This window comes from Emys orbicularis, chromosome 25 (genome assembly GCF_028017835.1).
Source record: "Emys orbicularis isolate rEmyOrb1 chromosome 25, rEmyOrb1.hap1, whole genome shotgun sequence".
NCBI lineage: Eukaryota > Metazoa > Chordata > Testudines > Emydidae > Emys > Emys orbicularis.
The window spans coordinates 14313039-14332733 of NC_088707.1; the positions used below are offsets into that span (position 1 = coordinate 14313039).

At 48.6% G+C, this 19695-nt stretch overlaps 1 protein-coding gene across 4 annotated transcripts; it reads right to left on the bottom strand.

Annotated features, from left to right (window-relative positions):
- Positions 1 to 304: 304 nt before the first annotated feature.
- Positions 305 to 19033, bottom strand: DCAKD (dephospho-CoA kinase domain containing). 4 transcript variants are annotated; one of them, XM_065422552.1, is made up of 5 exons: positions 18963 to 19033; positions 11235 to 11347; positions 8182 to 8385; positions 2144 to 2231; positions 305 to 1232 (listed from the first exon to the last, which is right to left on the bottom strand). In XM_065422552.1, exons 1-5 carry the CDS (start codon positions 19025 to 19027, stop codon positions 947 to 949), a joined length of 756 nt encoding a protein of 251 aa, XP_065278624.1. In that variant the 5' UTR covers positions 19028 to 19033; the 3' UTR covers positions 305 to 946. The 4 variants fall into 4 exon arrangements, with proteins under 4 accessions (XP_065278624.1, XP_065278626.1, XP_065278627.1 ...); XM_065422554.1 differs by having other exon boundaries at positions 11235 to 11352; positions 18963 to 19021; XM_065422555.1 differs by having other exon boundaries at positions 11235 to 11352; positions 18941 to 19021.
- Between the last annotated feature and the right edge of the window lie 662 nt (positions 19034 to 19695).

The window sequence follows — 19695 nt, forward strand, 5'->3', positions numbered from 1 at the left end:
CCCCTCTGCAGACTATTATAACCCTGAAGCTGCAGGTGCTCCTGCTGCTGTGGTCTCTCCCACCACCACCACGTGCAATGGCCAAGCTGAACACACCATTGAAGAGTGCAGTTAGACCACACACACACACACACACACACACAGACACAGACACAGACACACAGACACGCTCATGCCTTGCAGCACCCTGAGCCTGACAGGTGGCTTTGCTCACTTGACTCACAGGTAACATTACAATATTTCTTAGACTCTGAAGCCTGGAAATTGCAACCACAGGTAAAACAAAGCACCTTGTACAATGACGGCATGAGATCGACGTTTTATAGTAACTCTTGCAATTTTGCAATGCCCTGCATTGGTGGGGTTTAAGGCACTTTGCAAACATTCATTAAATCTCACAACCAGGAAACAGAAGTGAAATTACTTGTCTAGAGTCAAAGTGAACCATCTAGGGCCAGCTCTTGGGAGCTGAGGATGCTGGGAAGTGGGGGAAGAGAACCCCGTAGTCCAGATCCCCACGCCTGAACCAGACTGCCGTGAGACATGTTAAGTAATCATATTCCACCCGGGGTTAAATTGAAGGCAAGATTCCTTTCACCCTGTAGACTAGCACGTCAATGAGTTGGCCTAAAACATGGTTTTAATATGTCCATCCTAACTGTGCAATTACTTCATACCCGAATGTCTGGGGGCCTCCATCCATTACAGCTCCCCCTCCCCCGCAGCAGTTGCTGATCATTAATAACAGGACTAAAAAGGTAAAAGAAAGACGCTGAGTCAGTGCATTGGCAAGGAATCCATGCTTCACCTTGAGAAGTTTACAAGGAGACTCTGCTCATCTTGTCGTCTGTATTCAGACGGCAAAGCCATTAAGGCTCATGACCTTTCACTGCCCTTTGCAAACTTGAAATTCCAGGCAGAGTTTTGGTCCCTTAAAAAAAGTGAATTATGAGAGAAAATGCCTGAGGAGAAAGCACACCAGCCCACCAATTCCAGCAACTGCTGTGACTGCCACTAAGCGCACCAAGAGGAAATCCAGAGAGTCCTCCAGCTGAGAGTGCAGTCTCAGGACCTCCCTCCGCGTGCTCTCCCAGTCCCCGGAGTTGTCAATCACGTGGTCAGCTAATTTGCACTTCTCATCAAGCGGCAGCTGGGAGGCGATGCGCGCTTCTGCCTCTGCCTGGGCCAGGCCATTCCTCTTCATCAGTCGTGACAGCTGTGTCTGCGGATCACTACCGGGATGGGAATGAGAGACTCAGCATCAGAGAGACGTCTGGAAAGGAGTGAGGGCCCTAATGCCTCCACACTGCAATTACAGGACACCGAGCATGGTCAGTGGTCCAGAGAACAGGATCCCCTCAGCCCTATCACAGCCAACACACCTGGTGGGGAGTGATCCCGTCCCACTCTCCAATCAGAGACTACTTCAGCTCAGCACACGTGAGCCAGAACCTCCCTGGTTAAACATCTCCTTTCATACGGAACCTGCAAAACCAGCAGGATCCAAGGAACTGACCAGGTTTTTCTTAAAAGCCAGTTGAGCCAGCTCTTGTTGCATGGTGGGGTCACCACTGCTAGAGGGGGAGATTATACAGCACCGCCCCCAACACAAGGGGCAACCAGACAACATGGCATCAGCACCACCCCCAGGTAGCTTGGGGGGAGTGCATCAGATCCCCTAGCCCAGATGACAGAGGTTTCTAGAGTCCCACAGAAAGTGATTTTTGTCCATTATTAATTAGCACTATTATTTAGTATGTGTGTGCTACACCCCACAGCCTACTAGCACCAAGGCCCTACTGGAGATCAGGGCCCCATTGTGCTGGGGGCTGCAAAGACACCTAGCAGGACAGTCCCTGCCCTGAACAGCTCAGTCTGATTAGGCAAGACAAACAAAAAGTAAGAGAGGAAACGGAGACAGAGACTCAAGGATTTCCTCCCAACAGACTATGGTCACACTCCCTGTTAGTATCCCTTTAATTCTTAATGCTGGCTCTGTATCTAGTCAGTCAATATCCACGGGGATTGATTTGCTGAGTTTTAACATATTCTTGCTACTTGCAGTTAACTAAAAGGCTGCATTAACAAGGGCTGGCAAAATGACACTTGTTCTCCAGTTTCCTTGGCCCTCTGTGGCACTTACCTGTAAACCAGGACTGTGTGTTTCATGAACTTGGTTAGTGTGTTGGTCTCAAACAGCAGAGGAATGTCCAGAATCACATAGCGGTAGCCTGGATGAACGAACCAACCCCCCCCCCGCCAAAAACAATGTGTATATAAAATGGAAATATTACTACTTATAAGGTTTTCTTACCAAACACCTTACACACACACACACACACACGCACGCACGCACGCACACGCACGCCATTAAAAATATGGACAGAGAATTGTCTAGCTGCACAGTTACACTTTCCCCAAGGTGGCAGCTGCAGCACTTCAGCTCTTTTTGAGGAAGAGGAAAGCGAAAGTGTTTTTGTTCAAACTTTCCAAAAAGTTTCCAAGCCTGGAAACTTTCAGACCAGAAGGTGAAAGCTTCAGAAAGTTGAGTGGCTGGAAACAGGAGGTTAGAATGGAAAACCTAATGCACCTTCTGACTAGAGCAGGCACTGCCACTTTGCTACATTATTAGAGGTGGAGCTGGCTGTGGTGTGTTGCTCAACACTTCCCAAATGGGCTGGAATTTCCCATGCTGGGTGTCTGCCTCCAGCCAGTTTTTTGGAAAGGATGGTTCAGCTGTTTCTGAGAATAAGGTCAGGGGAAATATTTTTAAAAAACATTCACAGCTGTTTTGCTGAGAAGCTGCAGTGCCGCCATGCTTTGGCACAGGGACTGAAGATTGGGTGAGGTCACCCTGGGGTCAGGGATGTGCCCTTTCCTGTCCTCATGAAAATCTGCCATTTTCAGACTTGCAGCCTGACCAATTTGGGCAGTTTGCACATGCTCAGTGGAGCTAAACACCCCTATTCTCCCAACCTTCGGTCTGCACTGAAATTGCTCTATCCCCTCTGTTCCTACGTGCTAACCAGACAGAGCATGTTCCATCCAGGGCTGCAGGAGTGAGACATCTCCTGAAATCGCTCCTCTTGGCTACTGCAGGTGCAGGGTTATGGATGAGAACTCAGAGCAGGGAGACTGGACATGTCTACACAGCAGCTTCCTAGCATGGGCACACAGCTGTGCTAGCTCTACTCCAGCGTGCAGCATGGCCATGGCAGCCCAGGCTAGCCAGAGTGCAATCCCACCTGACCGCCATGGTCGCACTGCTGTTTTTAGTGCACTACCTTGAGCGGAGTTAGCACATCTGTCCACCCCTGCAGGGAAGCACCCTGCCAGCTGCCATTTAGACATACCCAGTCTCTCTCAGGCTCTCAGTACCCCCCTGCTGGTGTAACACCGACAGACCCCGGTCATCGGCGGGCGGGATCGAACCGGGAACCTGGAGCTTAGTGCATGAGGCTCTACAGCATGAGCTAAAAGCCAACTAGCTCTTAGCTAAGGCTGTAAAGCAGACTCATTTTATCTCTCTACGTGGTCTCGGTGCCCCACCCCCAGGAGGTGTGTGGGTTACACTGGCACCAAGGCAACATGGAGGAGAAGGAAGAAATATCCTAACTTGGTTTAAAGCAGTGGGGTGAAGAGTGGGGAGGAAGAGCACATGGACAAGCTGGAATGGAAAGGGGCCTGCTACAAGGTGGGGCTGATAGGAGCGATGACAGGGACACGGCCTGTTACAACCTGAAACTGAACCCAGGGTGCCTCAGTCCCAGCATTCCTTTGCTGTCAGCCAATAGCTGTGAAACCCACCAGCAGACTGTCTCGCTCATCCCCCTGCAATGGCTGGTTCACGTGGAGGATACCAACTTACTACTGCTACCAGTGACATTAACTCAAAGGGCAGAGGCCTTTGCTAAGGATCTGAAGGTTCCAACCCTGCTGATAATGCACATGATATTTCAGAGGGTTTTTTTTTTAAACTTAGAAAGTTACATACAAATATTAATGTTGCAAAGTCAAGTCCTTAAAAGTTAAGAAATGGCAGAATTTAAGATTAGCTGTGCATTATTCCTCTTGTGCCTCCGTCCTCCCTGCCTCTGTCGGTCTGTCCCCACCACAGCCATCCCATTCTCCCTCTGCCCCCTCCCCAAGCCTGTCCCTCCTCCTGTTATTCCCTCCCTGGCCTGCCCATGCCCCCGCCTTGCCCTGGATCCTCATTCAAATCAGTGGCTTTGTCTTTCTCCTCCAGGTTGCCTGGATGCCAGCAGGGAGGGAATGAAAGCACAGGGGAGAGAGAGAGAGAGAGAGAGAGAGAGAGAGAGTGTGTCTCCTTGCTCTCAGTTCTGGTGCCTAGCACCACAGTGACCCCCAGCATCTGGAAAGCGCACGTTCAAGACAAATCTAGCTCAGTCACTGGCTGGAGCATGCTCAGTGAACTCTGTGAGGACGGTGTACGCTCCGTAAGGAGGGAATGTTTAGAGAATTTTGCTGCCAGCCTCTAATAAAGCTCTGCTGAGAATCTGCAACTGGCAATTTTCAGAGGTTTATAACTCAGCCAAACTTGGATGGATTTTCATAGATAACAAAAGGCACCTCTCTGACCCCTGCCAAATTTAAAGTCTCTGCTTCAAAACATGGAGGGTGCTGGAGCTCCTTAAAGCATTTGTAAGAATTTAACATGAGTACCACAGTGTATTTTTCCTTAACCTTACTGCTGGAAGTTCTGAACCATTTTTGCTGAAACTTTAAAAATAAATTCCAGCCTGAGTCAGAAATCAGCATGGAAAACTGCATCCCAAATGATTAAAGTTGGTAAAGTTATAAGCAACCAACCATAGAGACTTGTTATGGTCAGTTAACGTGTCCCATTATAATACGTATCCCTGCCAGTTCCACCTTAAATAGAGACAAACTCATGGTGGCAATTTCCACATGACCAACTGTATTTATTTTATACCTTAGAACACTTCTCCTGTACTCTGCTCACTCACCTGTCTCCGAACCTCAGAGCAGCTTCCAAGAGCCACCTTTTCTATTGCTTAGAAGAAACAACCTGCCACAAAAGTGTTTCCTTATTTCCCTCCAGATGCCCCCCACCATTACCCCGCAACCCTGAAAAATACATTGGTCTGAGGAGCAGCAGGGGCAATACTCAATCCCGGCCTAGTGACAGGTTTAAGGTCCTCTGGAATCATCAGCTGAGAACTTGACCCCTTGACGAGCAGGAAATCCTCTTTGCCCAGTGGGAGACGGGACTTCTAGAACCACAGGGTTAGAAGGGACTACAAGGATCATCTAGGCCAGTGGTCACCAACCGGTCGATCGTGATCAACTGGTCGATCCTGGAGCCTCTGCCAGTCGATCGTGATCTCCGGCCAGCGGCGCAGCGGGGCTCAGGCAGACTGCCTGCCTGTCTTGGCCCCATGCCGCTCCCGGAAGTGGCTGGCTGCTGGCACGTCTCTGCAACACCTCGGGGGGGCGGGGTATGTGAGGCGGCTCAATAGGAGCTGTGGGGGCGGTGCTCGCAGGCACGGGCACCGCCCAGAGACCCGCTGCCCCCATCCCCGCCAGGGGCTGCAGAGACGTGCCAGCAGCCAGCCGCTTCTGGGAGCGGCGTGGGGCCAGGGCAGGCAGGCAGCCTGCCTGAGCCCAGCTGCTCCGCCAACCGAGAGCCACCAGTGGTAAGCGCCCCCTGGCCAGAGCCTGCACCTTGCACCCAAACTCCCTCCCAGAGCTTGCACCCCTCATTCCTGCACCCCAACCCCCTGCCCCAGGCTCAGCCCAGAGCCCCCTCCCACACTCTGAACCCCTCAGCCCCAGCCCAGAGCCTGCACCCCCTCCCACACCCGAATCCCCTGCCCAGTGAAAGTGAGTGAGGGTGGGGGGAATGGAGTGAGCAGAGTGGGACTGCAGGGAATGGGCGGGGTAGATCCTGGGTTGATCTTAAATTCAAAAAGTGATCTTGTGCGTAAAGAGGTTGAAGACCACTGATCTAGTCTAATCCCCTGCCAAGATGCAGGATTTCTAGCCATGCCTGGTTGCTGCACTAAGGTCTGCTGTCTTGCAACTTTAACTTACAGAAAAGCTATTTTAGAACAGTTTTAGTTGGCACCTGGTTGTCTAGCCAGTGCCCCCTTGTGGCCTATTAAAAATGACTCACCCTGCCGCAGGCTGTCACCCCTCACAGATCCAGTACCATGGGGCCTGAGCCCTCTGTCTATGGCACACAGGAGTCTACCCCACGTGGGGTATTAGAGTCCAAACAAAAAGGAAAACAGATGGACTGCAGATTCATCGGCAGGACCCTTCTGCTCTGGCCGTGTCTCTACGTGGCTAGTCCCTTTTGCCAATCTTCCTGGGTCCAGTCGTCCCACCCATCAAATGGCTCGTTCAGGTAGCAAGCTGCCTCAGGCTCTGGGCTGAAACCAGGCTTCTGTGAGTGAAGAAGTAGCAGAGCTCTGCTCTCCTTCCTGGCCACCCTCAACTGGGCCTGTTAACTCCTCTCTCCACTCCCGGACGTTGGCTGCAGGGTCACCTGGGTCCACAGGAACGTCCTTAACCCCACGGTGCCAGTTCCCATCACAGGGAGTTCTAATTTTTTCTCCTTCTAAGGCCTGTACAGTGGGCCATGGTACTAAGCCACCTGGCTTTACAGGAGGAAACATTTAATAAAAATTAAAAAAATAAAAATTAAAAAAAAACCCACACACCAGTGGTCTTAAAAAGAGAGAGAAGCCCCGTGCCAGTGCGGGGTGGACGAAAGGGTTATTAGCCCTGTATGGGTCGTGTGTATCATTCCATGTGAGCGTCTATAAACCCTTCATGCCATAACAGGCTCGCTCATCTGTAGATGCTACTGCATGGTACAGAAAACCTCAAGAAGATGTTTGGTAATTTTTGTTATAAAATAGCATCTAAATGGAGAAATCTATTTTATGTATTTCTCCACCTAGATGCTGTTTTATATCCCCTCTACCTATAGAGCAAGGTGGTTTTGTTACCTGGGGTGGGGGGGAGAGAGAGAAAATTAACAGTCTAAAGATGATCTAAAATAGCTTTTTTTTTTTTTTTGCATAGAAAAATCATGGTTTAAAACTCTGATCTCTTGGAGGGCAGAAGTGAGGCCTGTGTATTCCCTTGGGAAACCCTCTCCAACGGTGTAAATGCTCCTTTTTCCAGCTCTGCAAGACTGCAACTTATAAAGCTTTAAATTCATCAGCTGCTACAGGACTGGGTTTCAGACCAGTGGAACCTGGGGGCAAGGAAGTGATTCCATCTGTGCACAAACCCAAAACCTTAGCTAAAGCCCTTTGGCCTAAGACACCAAAAATAAATATCCCGAGTCAGTTACTGCAAACTAATTAAGACAAAATCATTTGCAAAGTGATAGCTGGAGCAGTGGGTAAGGCTCCCTCAAATGGCTTCATGAGCTCATTTAGATGCTCCTCTTTTATTTCCTTTGTCTATTTCTCCAGTTTCCTTTCTTGTCACCTTCCTTCATTGGCTTACTTTCTCCCCCTGCATCTCTCTCAGGAGAGCTTGGCTTCTTCAGCTCCCTAGCAAAAGGCTATTCAGCTGTCACATAGCTCACCCTTGATAAGCTCTGCAAACTAGGCTGACTCTATTAAGACATCCCTCTGTCTACACGGAGACCTCCGAAACAGCTGGTGATCTTATCTGGCATTTGACTAGACCAAGTCTGACAGCTGTATTTGTTATATTTATCAGAGGGAAAAGCAGAACTCCGGAAACCACAGCTGTCAACCCATTTTTCACCTTATCGAGTTTAAGAGAGCTTTATGGCTTTTAGTGAAGCAGGGGGTGGAGGGGAATAATATTAGAACATTTCAGAAGGGATGACATTATCTCAGGAGGAATCTCTGAAGAAGCCATACAATGCTTCCTTCAGACCCTACAGATGTACTTTAAACCATATACGGGAGAAAATGTGAAGGGCAAAACTAAAAGGCAGGATTCTCTGAACAGGAACAATGGAAGGATGCCACATCGCTAAAGGCCACTAGTGACACAGCACAAAGGCAGTCACTCAACATTTTAGCTCCCTTTCTCCTCTAGTCCCTTTCCCTGCTAAAGGAAAAAACAACCAAACACATATTGCTGGTCGCCAGTGTGACCAGAAACCCGGATGTCCTAGGAATCCATAACAATTGCTTAGTTTCTTACCTAGCACAAAGTATTTAAAGATCTGTTTCAGCATCTCTTTCTGGATCTTAGGGTGAGTGATGGCGTTCAGCAGCTGCCGTTTTTCCGGGTGGGAGAAGATAATGTTTCCCAGAGCCTCCCGGTTTATCTCCCCACTCTCCAAGAGGATTTCACTTCCAAAGTTATGCACTATCTGCTGATAGGCTAAGAAGCGGGGCTGAACCACTGATAAAAATAAACAGCTGGAGGTTAGTGCCAATTCTGCATAACAGGAAGTGCTTACGTCAGTGAAGGGTCTAAAATGAATCTTATTCATTGAACGATTGAGGTCTATTCCTTTCAAGGGAGAACACATCTGTTGACCGGCATACGCTGAAGAAGGCTGTGGAACATCTCAACCTAGGGGTCTAAAAGCTACATGAGAACCAACTTTGAATCTCGTGCTGCAGAAACACATTTGCTAAACTTTTGTTCCAATAACACTTACATTTCTTCAGTGCCAGGTACCCAAGAGATCAAATTACTTTGCAAACATTAATTAGCCTCATCATTCTCCTAAGAGGAAGCATTACCCCAATTTTATAGATCAGTAAAGTGGGAGAAAGGACTTGCCCCAGGTTACACAGCAAGTCAGTAGCAGAGCTGGGAAAAAACATGCAGAATCATCCTGATTCCTCACTCCTTTCTCCAACAAGTAGGTCTCAGAGGATTCTCGATTGGAAGGTTCTAAGAGAAGAGGCCGTGTTTGGAGCGCTCAGTAATAATAAATGTTATTTCTATTTGTTTCTTTTGAAAAGGGAAAACACTGCAGTGAGCATAGTTGTAATAAAAACTTTATAATGTATAGTTATCAAGGGCCACAGTTTACATTTTGAAGGACCTTTCTACACGCATGCCTTAAGACGGTGGTGCTTTCTACACACATGCCCCTAGAGGGGCATGGAAGAACATGGGGGGGGGGGGCAATGCCAGGTGGCTCAGGCCAGCCCCCATGGGGGGCAGGGAGGGAGCGCCACCTCCTCCCTGACTCACCTCAGCAGGCCACCCAGCCTGTAAGTCAGTGTGCTACCACACCGATTTCTGCCTCCGTGCCCAGCGCGGATTCCACCTCAGAGACGGCTGCACGTGCCTTCCCCCCACCCCTGAAAACCTGAGGGAGGAGGGGCAGAGGGGCATGTATTGGCCCTGCCCCAGAGGTGCAGCCTGGCTGCAAGATAGAAGCTGCCTGCTGCTGAGGAAGGCTTGGCGGTGCAGTAATGCGGGGGGGGGGGGGGAGGGGGCAGGCGACTGGAAAAGTTTGCGCACTGCTGCCTTAAGACAGGACGTACGATGGCCATAGATTTTGTTCAATTCCAATTAGGCGTTGAGTGGGGAGATTCAGCTTGTTCTAACTGAAAACTCCTGCGCCGGATGAACAGCGTAGCTGGGCTCCCACAAGGGAGTAGTGGGTTACTAAATATCAAAAAGGGCTGAATATTAATAGGCTTAAGGTTTCCAGTGTCATCAGAATCAAGCCATAAGGGCTTCTACAGAATACAACGTGAGATTCTTTATGATGAATTGCACATGAAAGCCTGTAGGAGGCCAATTCTCAAGAGCTGTTTGCAGCTTATTATAGACTAGTGTGATGTAAGGAAAGTATGTCATTTTAAAAAGTCATCGAAATTGCCACCCAGAGGATATAATAATAAAAAAAAAAAAGTAATTGGGAGAAGGCTGGGGATAAACTGAAGTGAAAAAAAAAAAATCAGTGTATATTCTATTTTCCTCTAATGATGCAGACCTTTCCACTTGATTGAGGCTCAGAGCAAGTTAGAAAGAAAGACATTTTTACTAAGATGAATTTCTTACTTGGGGAATTGTAATTTCTAATTCAGGGAGTTTCAGTTAAAAAGGAAATCCAAGTAGTAAATAGAACAAAAAAAGCAATTGAAGAAAAATAAATTGCTTGGTGGAAAATTGGCATTGAACATGTACAGTGGTTCGAAGTGGCATCCTGGCCTGTCAGAGGACTGGTAGCAGCTCTAGCAGGCTTTCTGCCCCTCGAGAGGCACTACATTGCAACAAAACGTCAAAATAGCGCAGCTTTAAGATGGCTACTGAATAAGTTCTTCAATGACCAGAAAAATTGAGGTACTTAAAAAGGAAACCACCCAAGCGACATTGATTTCTAATTAATAATCCTTTGTACATCTGCCGTGCTAGTCATCGACAGGCCTAAAAAGGGATGTACAAAAATTAAATCCCACGTGACCCTGATGAGGTAAGTCCTATTATCCCCATTTTACAGAGGGAATGGAAAAAAGAAGGGTTTCACCCAGGCCATCAGATTCCCTGAATCCTAGTCCCAGCTCTGATGCACTGGAACCTTGTTTTGTGGGTTGTTTCCATATCAAGAGCAGAAACACCCTGAAAGTGTTACAGATTCCCAGGCATGTACATTTTGGTGCAGCACAAAATAAAACTGTGGTTTGAGTAGAACTACAACCTTCCCTGGAGGCTGATTCTGGTCTCTTATTAGGGTGCATTTTTAAGGTGAGAATTACATTTTGGGGGTCGAACTATTTGGGATCTTAACAAAAAAGTACCCACCACCAAACATATATGAATGAAGGCTGAAATTCTCTTCTGGGGGTACTGGTAACATTCACCAGTCACTGAAGCGCCACCAGCAGCCCCTGACAGATATAGAGTTGGGTCATGGTAAATTTGGTGGTGGCTGGAGGGAGGGAGAGTCACAGATCTGCAAAGAGAACTTTGTTCAACTGTCTGTAAAGGAGTGTCTCTACAAAGCAGTGTTCACTGCACTATGTTCTAGGAGTACAATACCCAGCGTGAAATCTCTTCGCAGTGTGTGTCATTAAGATGTGACTTTTGATGAAAAATGTATCCTGTTTCCAATCCCCGAGACAGCCAGTCCATACATATCTAGTCTTAAATTGGGGAAGCAAAAGGTAACAGTTATTGACTGAACACAGAGCACCCTCTGCTGTCTAAACTCCAAAGCAGCATCAGCGATTGACTCCAGATTGTCAGGGAAATACAAGAAAAGAGATCAACTACGCAAAACTAACCCTGTCTGGCAATAACATCGGCATCAATCACTGCACAGCCCAGTTCCCGGAATACTGCCACTACTGTGCTCTTTCCTGAAGCAATTCCACCTGACAGTCCGACCAGGAACATCCTGCTCTGGAAAAGAAAGAAAACAAAGCAAGACTGGGTTTCATTAATTCTGTACATGCACATATCTGTCCTAATTCAAAGAGGATCAGACTTGTATTTCTATGGCATGTTTTCATTAGAGATCTCAAAGCACTTTATGAACATTAATTAATCCTCACCCTCTCTTTGAACTACATCACCTCATTTTACATACTGGGGAACTGAGACAAAAATTAAGGCCAAGATCTTTTAACGTCCGCGAGTTCTGAATGCACAATCTGAGTCAAGCAGCCTCTAAATTTTCAGAAGAGCTGAGTATCTGCAGAGCCAGTTGGCTAATTGGAATTGTGGATGCTCAGCACTTCCAGAAGTTAGGCCCTAAGTCTCAAATGAGGACTACCAAATTAGTAGACACTTCTGAAAGTTTCAGCCTAAGGGACTTGTCCAGGATTATAACAAAAAGCAGTGACAGAAATGGGAAGAGAATTTAGCCCGTCCCCACTCACAACATCCAACCCCCAGATGATGAACTTTGTGGATGGTCAGGGAGAGCATCTCAGGTGGGATGCACCAGCAGAGAGGCTGCCTCTAACATAACCAGCACCCACACCGCATTGAGCCTTATCAACATATGAAATTGCACCAGCAAACTAATGTCGAGTCAGTGCTATCTATGGCAGATGTGCAGTGTGCTCTATGCAAGAGGCAATCGCAAGGTAGCTGGCTGTCACGTTCTACACTAACTGAAGGTTCCATATGTCTCAAAGGGTAACTATGGAGAGTTTATTGTAGTAATCCAACCTATTTGCTCAGGACTACGAATCTCACTGGCACCCACGTTACTTTGCTAACACATTAAACATTCAAAGATTTAGGTTGTTTGTTGCGAGTTAAGATTAATTTAATACACAACTCCGTTCTGATCACCTCGTCCAACTGCCTGTCTAGCACAGGCCAGAGAATTTCACCCACTGATTCATGCATCAAGCCCACTTATTTTAGTTGAACTAGAGCATTTTTCTTTAAAAAACATCCAGTCTTGATTTTAAGGGATGGAGAATCCACCATACTCCTAAATACTAATGAATAATTACACTCACTGTTAAGAATGTGTGCCTTATTTTTAGTCTGAATTTGTCTAGCTTCAGCTTCCACTGGATCTTCTTATGCCTTTGTCTTCCAGATAAAAGAACCACCTACTATCAGAAATATCCTTCCCTTTGGGTCTCTGGATGATGATTCAAGCCACCTTGTAACTTTCGCTTGCTCAATTTATTTGGCTTATTGCTCTTCTCCAGTCTCTCAACATAAAGCATACTTTCCAGAATCATTCTTGCAGCTCTTTTCTGAATGCTTTTCAGTCTTTCAACATCCTTTTTGGAGCAGAGACACCAGAACTGGACCCAATATTCCAGGAATGATCTCCTCAGTGCCCTACACAGAGGTCAGTGTTTTTTCTGATGAGCAGCGATCTAAAGATATCAAATACTGCAAGTTTCCCCTATTCTGGAGAGTTTGTTCTGACTTCTAAACAATCCAACCTCTTCAACATTAGAGCTCCCTTTTTCCAGTGAAGAAAACTCTTGTGCCGAATGCAGAGTGTTGGGGGGGGGGGGGGGGGGGGGAAGAGTAAGTGAATCTCAGTCCAACAGAGTTTTGCAATCTGTTCGTTTTTAGCTTCTCTGCACTTGTTTGTTCAAAGGACTTTAAATTCCTCCCAGCGCAGAAATAGTAAAATATACTAAATTTGATGCGTGGATGTGTATCATAACTCATCACCACACTGGAACCCCCTCACCCCCCCCCCCCCCAAAATACAGGCAGCAGAAGGAATACAAATATATCATTTCTAGTAAATGATAAGCATTCTTTGTGCTGTGTACTGTGGTTATTCTTTGAAATTATTACAGAGAAGCAGCTATTTAGACTAGAAGGATCCTCAACTCAACTCTCCATTAAACAACAAAGACGTAGTTAATGCCCAGTAACTTCCAATTACTGTATAACAGTGGTTCTGGACCCCAAAGTGGGTCCTGCCCCTCTTTGAATGTGGTCGCCAGGGCTGGCTTAGACTTGCTGGGGCCCCGGGGCTGAAGCCCAAGCCCCACTGCCCAGGGCCGAAGCCAAAGCCTGAGGGCTTCAGCCCTAGACAACAAGACTCAGGTTGCAGGGCCCCTGCCTGGGGCTGAAGCTCTTGATGCCCGGAACAGTGGGGCTTGGGCTTTGGCCTCCCCAATCAGGGCAGTGGGGCTTGGGTCCCCTCTCCTGGGGTTGAGAAGTCAGAAGGGGGTCATGATGCAATGAAGTTTGAGAACCCCTGCTGTATAAGGATGCTGCTTGAAGTGGGGTTGATTGTCCACTAGATGTCACTCTTCCCTCCATTAAAAAGCAAGTGAAGCTATGCCTATAAACCAGGGGTTCTCAAACTGGGGTCAGGACCCCTCAGGGGGTCATGAGGTAATTCCGGGAGGGGGCGGGGTCGCGAGCTGTCAGCCTCCGCCGCAAACCCCGCTTTGCCTGCAGAATTTATAATGGTGTTAAATATATAAAAAAGTGTTTTTAATTTATGGGGGGGGGGTCACACTCAGAGGCTTGCTATGTGAAAGGGGTCACCAGTACAAAAGTTTGAGAACCGTTGCTATAAACCTACTAAGCTTACATTTATATAGCACCTTTCATCCAGAGGGTTCACTAAGATTGTTTTCAAACTTTACTAGCCAGCTCCAAACATTATGTATACACACACACACACACACCCACCTCTCAAGAGGGACGTGTCCATCATGTACCAGCACAAATTACCACTGATCAGCAGTATAGACACAATGAAAATTAACAAATCCAAATGAAACCTACAGAAGGAATTTAAGGAGGCAGAATATAATTATCCAAGAGTTTGATCAACACATCGGTATTAATTTAGTTGTGCAAAAAAGAACTACAGAGTCCTTAATAACCATAAGTGGTTCATCTCATCTGCAAATCTTGGCTACTTACCTATTAAAGGGTGGCACTGGAGTTGCCTTTTTTCCTTTTTGCTGGTGATCTGTATGTGCATCTCTCATATAGATAAAATTTCATAGTCCTGTAAATGGGACGTATAGAGGCAGGCTGTGAGCTAGTGATGTCAGAGGCCTGATGGGAGGGTTCCAGAAGATTCTGTGGCAGTTGGAGGCAACTCATCGAAGGGGGAAACTGCCAGGCTGTGACATGAAGGAAGCCCATACCAGATGCCCTGCATAACTACTGCCCTGAAACTCACTAGTTCTGCTGCTGTCAGTACCCAAGACAGTACCCATGTATCCCGATACTGCTTGGAACGAGAGGCAAGTGCACGTTGCTACTTGTTCTTCCCAAAAGCCTAGGAAAGCAGACTGGGTCAGGCAGTCCATGGAGCAATAAGGAAGTCAGAGACAGAAAGACGAATAGTGAAGTCAGTTTTTCACAAGACTCTGACAAGTCACCTTGTTGCCAGTTGAGGAAGACTGAACCATGCATTCCTACTTCAGTGGGCTTTGGATCAGGACATTAGGGTTCAAGGGAATGGAGAATTAGGCCCTAGGCCATCACTTACACCACAGGTGGGCAAACTTTTTGGCCCAAGGGCCACATCTGGGTATGGAAATTGTATGGCGGGCCATGAATGCTCAGGAAATTGGGGGCTGGGGTGCAGGCAGAAATGAGGAGTTCGGGGTGCAGGAAGGGGCTCCGGGCTGGGGCAGGGAGTTGGGGTGTTGAGGGGGTGAGGGCTCCAGCTGGGGGCACGGGCTCTGGGGTGGGGCTGTGAGTGCAGGAGGGTGCTCCAGGCTGGGACCAAGGGGTTCAGAGGGCAGGAGGGGGATCAGAGTTGGGGCAGGGGTTTGGGGCACAGGAGGGGGTCAGGGGTGAAGGCTCAGGGCGGTACTTACCTCAAGCAGCTCCCAGAAGCAGCAGCATATTTCCCCTCCAGCTCCTATGCAGAGGCACAGCCAGGTGGCTCTGTGCGCTGCCTGCACAGCCAATGGGAGATGCGGGGGCAGGGTGCGGAGCCCCCTGGATGCCCCTTTGCATAGGAGCTGGAGGGGGTACATGCTGCTGCTTCCGGGAGTCGCGCAGAGTGGAGAAAGCACGGGACTCCGCTTCCCAACTGGAACGCCAGGACCCCACTCCCCGGCGGGAGCTCGAGGGCCGGATTAAAACAACTGGAGGGCCAGATGCAGCCCCTGAGCTGTAGTTTGCCCACCCCTGCCCTAGCCTGTGCTATTTGGGTTACTGCAGTGGAAAGAGACTGAAGGATTGGTGTTGAAAGTGTAACCAGGTGGTATTTTGGTTGCTCTCATGATGGTACGGTATAAAATATTTTATGCAAATGAGTTAGGGATGAGCACATTACTCACTGGTATCCAGGTCATCCCCACCATCACATACTGACACACAAACAAGTTTTCCCAAGATCAAATTTAAACAAACTAGCATCTAAGAAATATTTCAGAAAACAACCGCTTCTATCTTATTCATATAGTGCAGCTGTAGCCATGTCAGTTCCAAGATATTAGAGAGACAAGGTGAGTGAGGTAATATCTTTTAGTAAAACTTCTGTTGGTGACAGCTTGCGTCTCTCATCAACAGAAGTTGGTCCACTAAAAGATATTTACCTCACCCACCTTCTATCTTATGCAGTCAACTGACACACAAAAAATGTAACAGTCCATTTCTATCACAGCTATAACTGTTTTAGTGAATGCCAGATCTAACCTGTATATGTAACCTGGAACACCAAGGAAGGGAGGAGGGATAGCTCAGTGGTTTGAGCATTGGCCTGCTAAACCCAGCATTGTGAGTTCAGTCCTTGAGGGGGCCATTTAGGGATCTGGGGCAAAATCAGTACTTGGTCCTGCTAGTGAAGGCAGGGGGCTGGACTCGATGACCTTTCAAGGTCCCTTCCAGTTCTAGGAGATAGGACAGCTCCATTAATTAGATTAGACAAAGTTCAGGCAGTGTGTGTTGGACTGGCCACTTGGCCTTAGAAGAATCATAGAGCTGGGGATGAGAGGAAAATCATGACGTGAAGAGCACAGAACTATTGGCCTTACCCTTGGTGTTCAGTTGAATAAGCACAGGGTGATAATTGCACATGGGTTTTAATAGACATGGGTATTACTACAAGTTTTCATTTATCTAAAATGAAATATCCTTTGCTCCTATAGTGCCAGGACTTTCACCTTAATTGCCGCATCACTTTTTCAAATTCATTTCAAGTTTGACTGATAATGGACTGTGTCAACCTTTTAGATTTCCATAAGGTGCTTGATTTAGTCCTGCTTGGTGTTCTGATTAAAAATTTACCACCATACAAAAACAACATAGGCCAATGGTTCTCAAACTTCTGTATCGGTGACCCCTTTCACACAGCAAGCCTCTGAGTGCAACCTCCCTTATGAAGTAAAGACACTTAAAATATTTAACACTATTATAAAGGCTGGAGGTAAAGCGTGGTTATCAGCCCTGTACAGCATTGCGAAGGACTTTATTGGAAGGCTGTATCCATTTCTTGTGTCCACACTTTAAAGAGGATGTTGAAAACAGGAAAAGGTTCAGAAGAGAGCTCCTAGAATGATGTGAGGTTTGGAAAGCCTGCCTTATAGCGAGAGACTAAAGAAGCTCGATCTATTTAACATATCCAAGAGATGACTTGACCATGGTCTAGGAGTACACCACTGGGGAAGAGATTTCTGAACATAAATGACTCTTTAATCTACCAGAAAAAAGCATAATAAGATCCTACGGATGGAAGTTGAAGCTAGGCAATTCAGACTATAAATAAGGCACACAGTTTTAATAGTGAAGGTAGTTAGTCATTGGTGCCACTTACCTAGGGATGCAGTGGATTCTCTATCACTTGAAGTCTTGAGCTGTAGACTTGATATATTTCTAAAAATATATATATGCTATAGCTCAAACAGAAGTTATGGGCTTCATGCAGAATTTACAAGGTGAGATGACCTGAATTAACACAGGCCACGACAGCTTAGAGCAGTGGTCCCCAACATGGTGCCCGTGGGTGCCATGGCGCCTGCCGAGGCATATATGTGCACCCGTGTACTGGCCAACGGACGAGCATCCGCTGAAATGCCGCCAACAAGCAGTGTCATCCAGAGGTGTTGCCGCCTAAATTTGGCGGCGACGCCTCTGGATGACGCTGCTTGTCGACGGCGACGCCTACTGACGTTGCCGCTTCTCGGTGGCATTTCGGGGGATGCTCATCTGCCGGCCATGGTCTGCGGTAGCTCATCGTCTGGCGCTGGCCAGACAAAAAAGGTTGGGGACCACTGGTTTAGAGGATCATAATCACAGAAAGGGATAATCATAATCCCTTCTGATCTAAAATTATATATAGGAATTGGTGACTATTGATTCCATGGTCCCTTATCACACAACGCATGGTCCGCTCTAGAGATGGGCCCAAACCAAGATGTTTGATCTTAACTTGTGAACAGTTCAATAGTCAAACTCTTAAAGGCCAGCCCATCTCACTATCACTCATCCCATTTTATTTTTTAAAAGGGAACATCCTGATTCTGATGGGATTGTCTACCTGGACTCTTGATTTTTTTGGGGGGGGGGGGCAGCGCAGAAGCACCAGTGAATGGAGAGATGGATGAACAGGAGGGGGAGTTTCAAGGTGAGCAGGGGCAGCTGGCACCAGGGTGGGAAGGAACATCCCAGTAGTTTCTACTTCCACACTGATGGTAGTTCCTTGGCAGGTGGTGCCCAGGGCCCTGTCCCATCCCCCACCCTGGTGGCTTGCACCCAATACAGTCACCATCCCACTCCTGGCAGCTGGGGTGCACATGCTCCAGCCCCTCCCCTGGGCCAGGTATTTCCATTGGGACCCTTGGTGGCCAGAAGGAGGAAGTAGGCGAGGCCACTCCCTGGTAGCCAGCCCAATGGTGTGCACCACTGTGGCCATTCCAGCCCCTGCGCCAGGGCCTGCTCGCACCTCTACAAGGCATTGGGGGGACAATAACCTAGATCCACCCCCTCTATACTGCCGTTGGGGGGCTGCTAGCCCCCAGGTCCCTTACCCCATCTTGAAAAACCCCAACAGCAGCACATGGAGGACGAGAAACAGGACGCCCAGGGACTGCTCACAGGACCAATACAACACATCGTTTCTCCATAAATCTTTGAAATACATGGAGATAATCCCCCGCGAGGCAGATTCCCACCGGCGGCTCCGGGGCGCCAGCGGTTCGCCCAGGGGATGTCGGGCCGGCACTACTCGCTCCCCAGCCGAAGGGGCTAATGGAGCCAGCGGTGCGGAGCGGTCACTGCCCCCCGGACAGGCCCTGGCGCCCCGCTGCACCCAGCCCCTGTGGAAACCCGCCCCGGCCCCGCTGCGACCCCCGGGACGGCTGAGGGCAAAGCGGCTGCCCGAGGAGCGGGGCTGCCCCGGGCCAGGCCCCGCCACCGCCGGGGGGTGACAGCGCCCCGGGCCCGCCCCGCACGGCGGAAGGGCGCCGGGCCGAAGAGCGGTGATCACCGGCAGATCTGGTCCAGCCCCCCGGCGGCCCTGCTGGGAGCGAAGGGGGCGGCCCAGGCCCCGCCCCCTCAGAGCGCCGGACGCTGCCCCCACCTCAGCTTCCCGAGCCCCTCACCCGTCCGCTCGCTCTGCCCCGACCCTGGGCCCAGCTTCAGCCACGCCACTGTCCCGCCCTTTCATTGGCGGAGAGGAACCCGGCTCTCCCCGCTCAGCCAATCATTGCTGCTCTTACTCAGCTCGCCCCGCCCCCCAGCGCCCAGGGTGGGGCGGGGCCGCGGGTTTATGGAGTATAAAGTGTGAGTAGCGGGGGATGGGGCTCAGAACGAGGCTCAAAGCGGGGGGTTGTGGGTATAGCCAGGACCTATAGTGTTTAGGTTTTAAAAACAAGCAGGCCCTGGTTCTGTATTTGGATCCACAGGGACCTGTACCTTTGCAGAGCTTCGTGGCCCAGGAGGCTGCACAGAGATGCAGGGGTCTGTCTACATGGATCTGATTGCAAGAGAGAGGTTTTTAAAACTAATCTGTTACTTTATACCTAGCCAGCATAAAGAACGCAGGGCAGGCATGATAACTTTTGGCTCTCTGCTCAGTGCACAAGTGTGCTATGGCCATCTACGCAAGCTGCAATTGGCCAGAGCTGCCCTGAAAGAAGAAAAATGCAATATTGGATCCTGACAGGCACAAGACGGTGTTGCCTTTGTACATCTGTTTGGGGACAAATAAAGCATGCAGCTTACATAAATGAAAAAAACAAAGTAGATATCTTTATACCATACATGATACAAGGTTTTCCATATTAAGGGCATGTCAGAAGTGATGCCACAAATAATTCCTAAGCAGATTTCTCC

Excerpts from the sequence above, each read along its gene's own strand:
- DCAKD (XM_065422552.1), bottom strand. The coding sequence starts at position 19,027 with ATGAAAGGGCGGGACAGTGGCGTGGCTGAAGCTGGGCCCAGGGTCGGG. Across the intron at positions 8,386-11,234 it reads CGATGTTATTGCCAGACAGG|TGGTTCAGCCCCGCTTCTTA; the intron begins GTTAGTTTTGCG and ends TATTTTTATCAG. Across the intron at positions 1,233-2,143 it reads CACACAGTCCTGGTTTACAG|TGATCCGCAGACACAGCTGT; the intron begins GTAAGTGCCACA and ends CCATCCCGGTAG.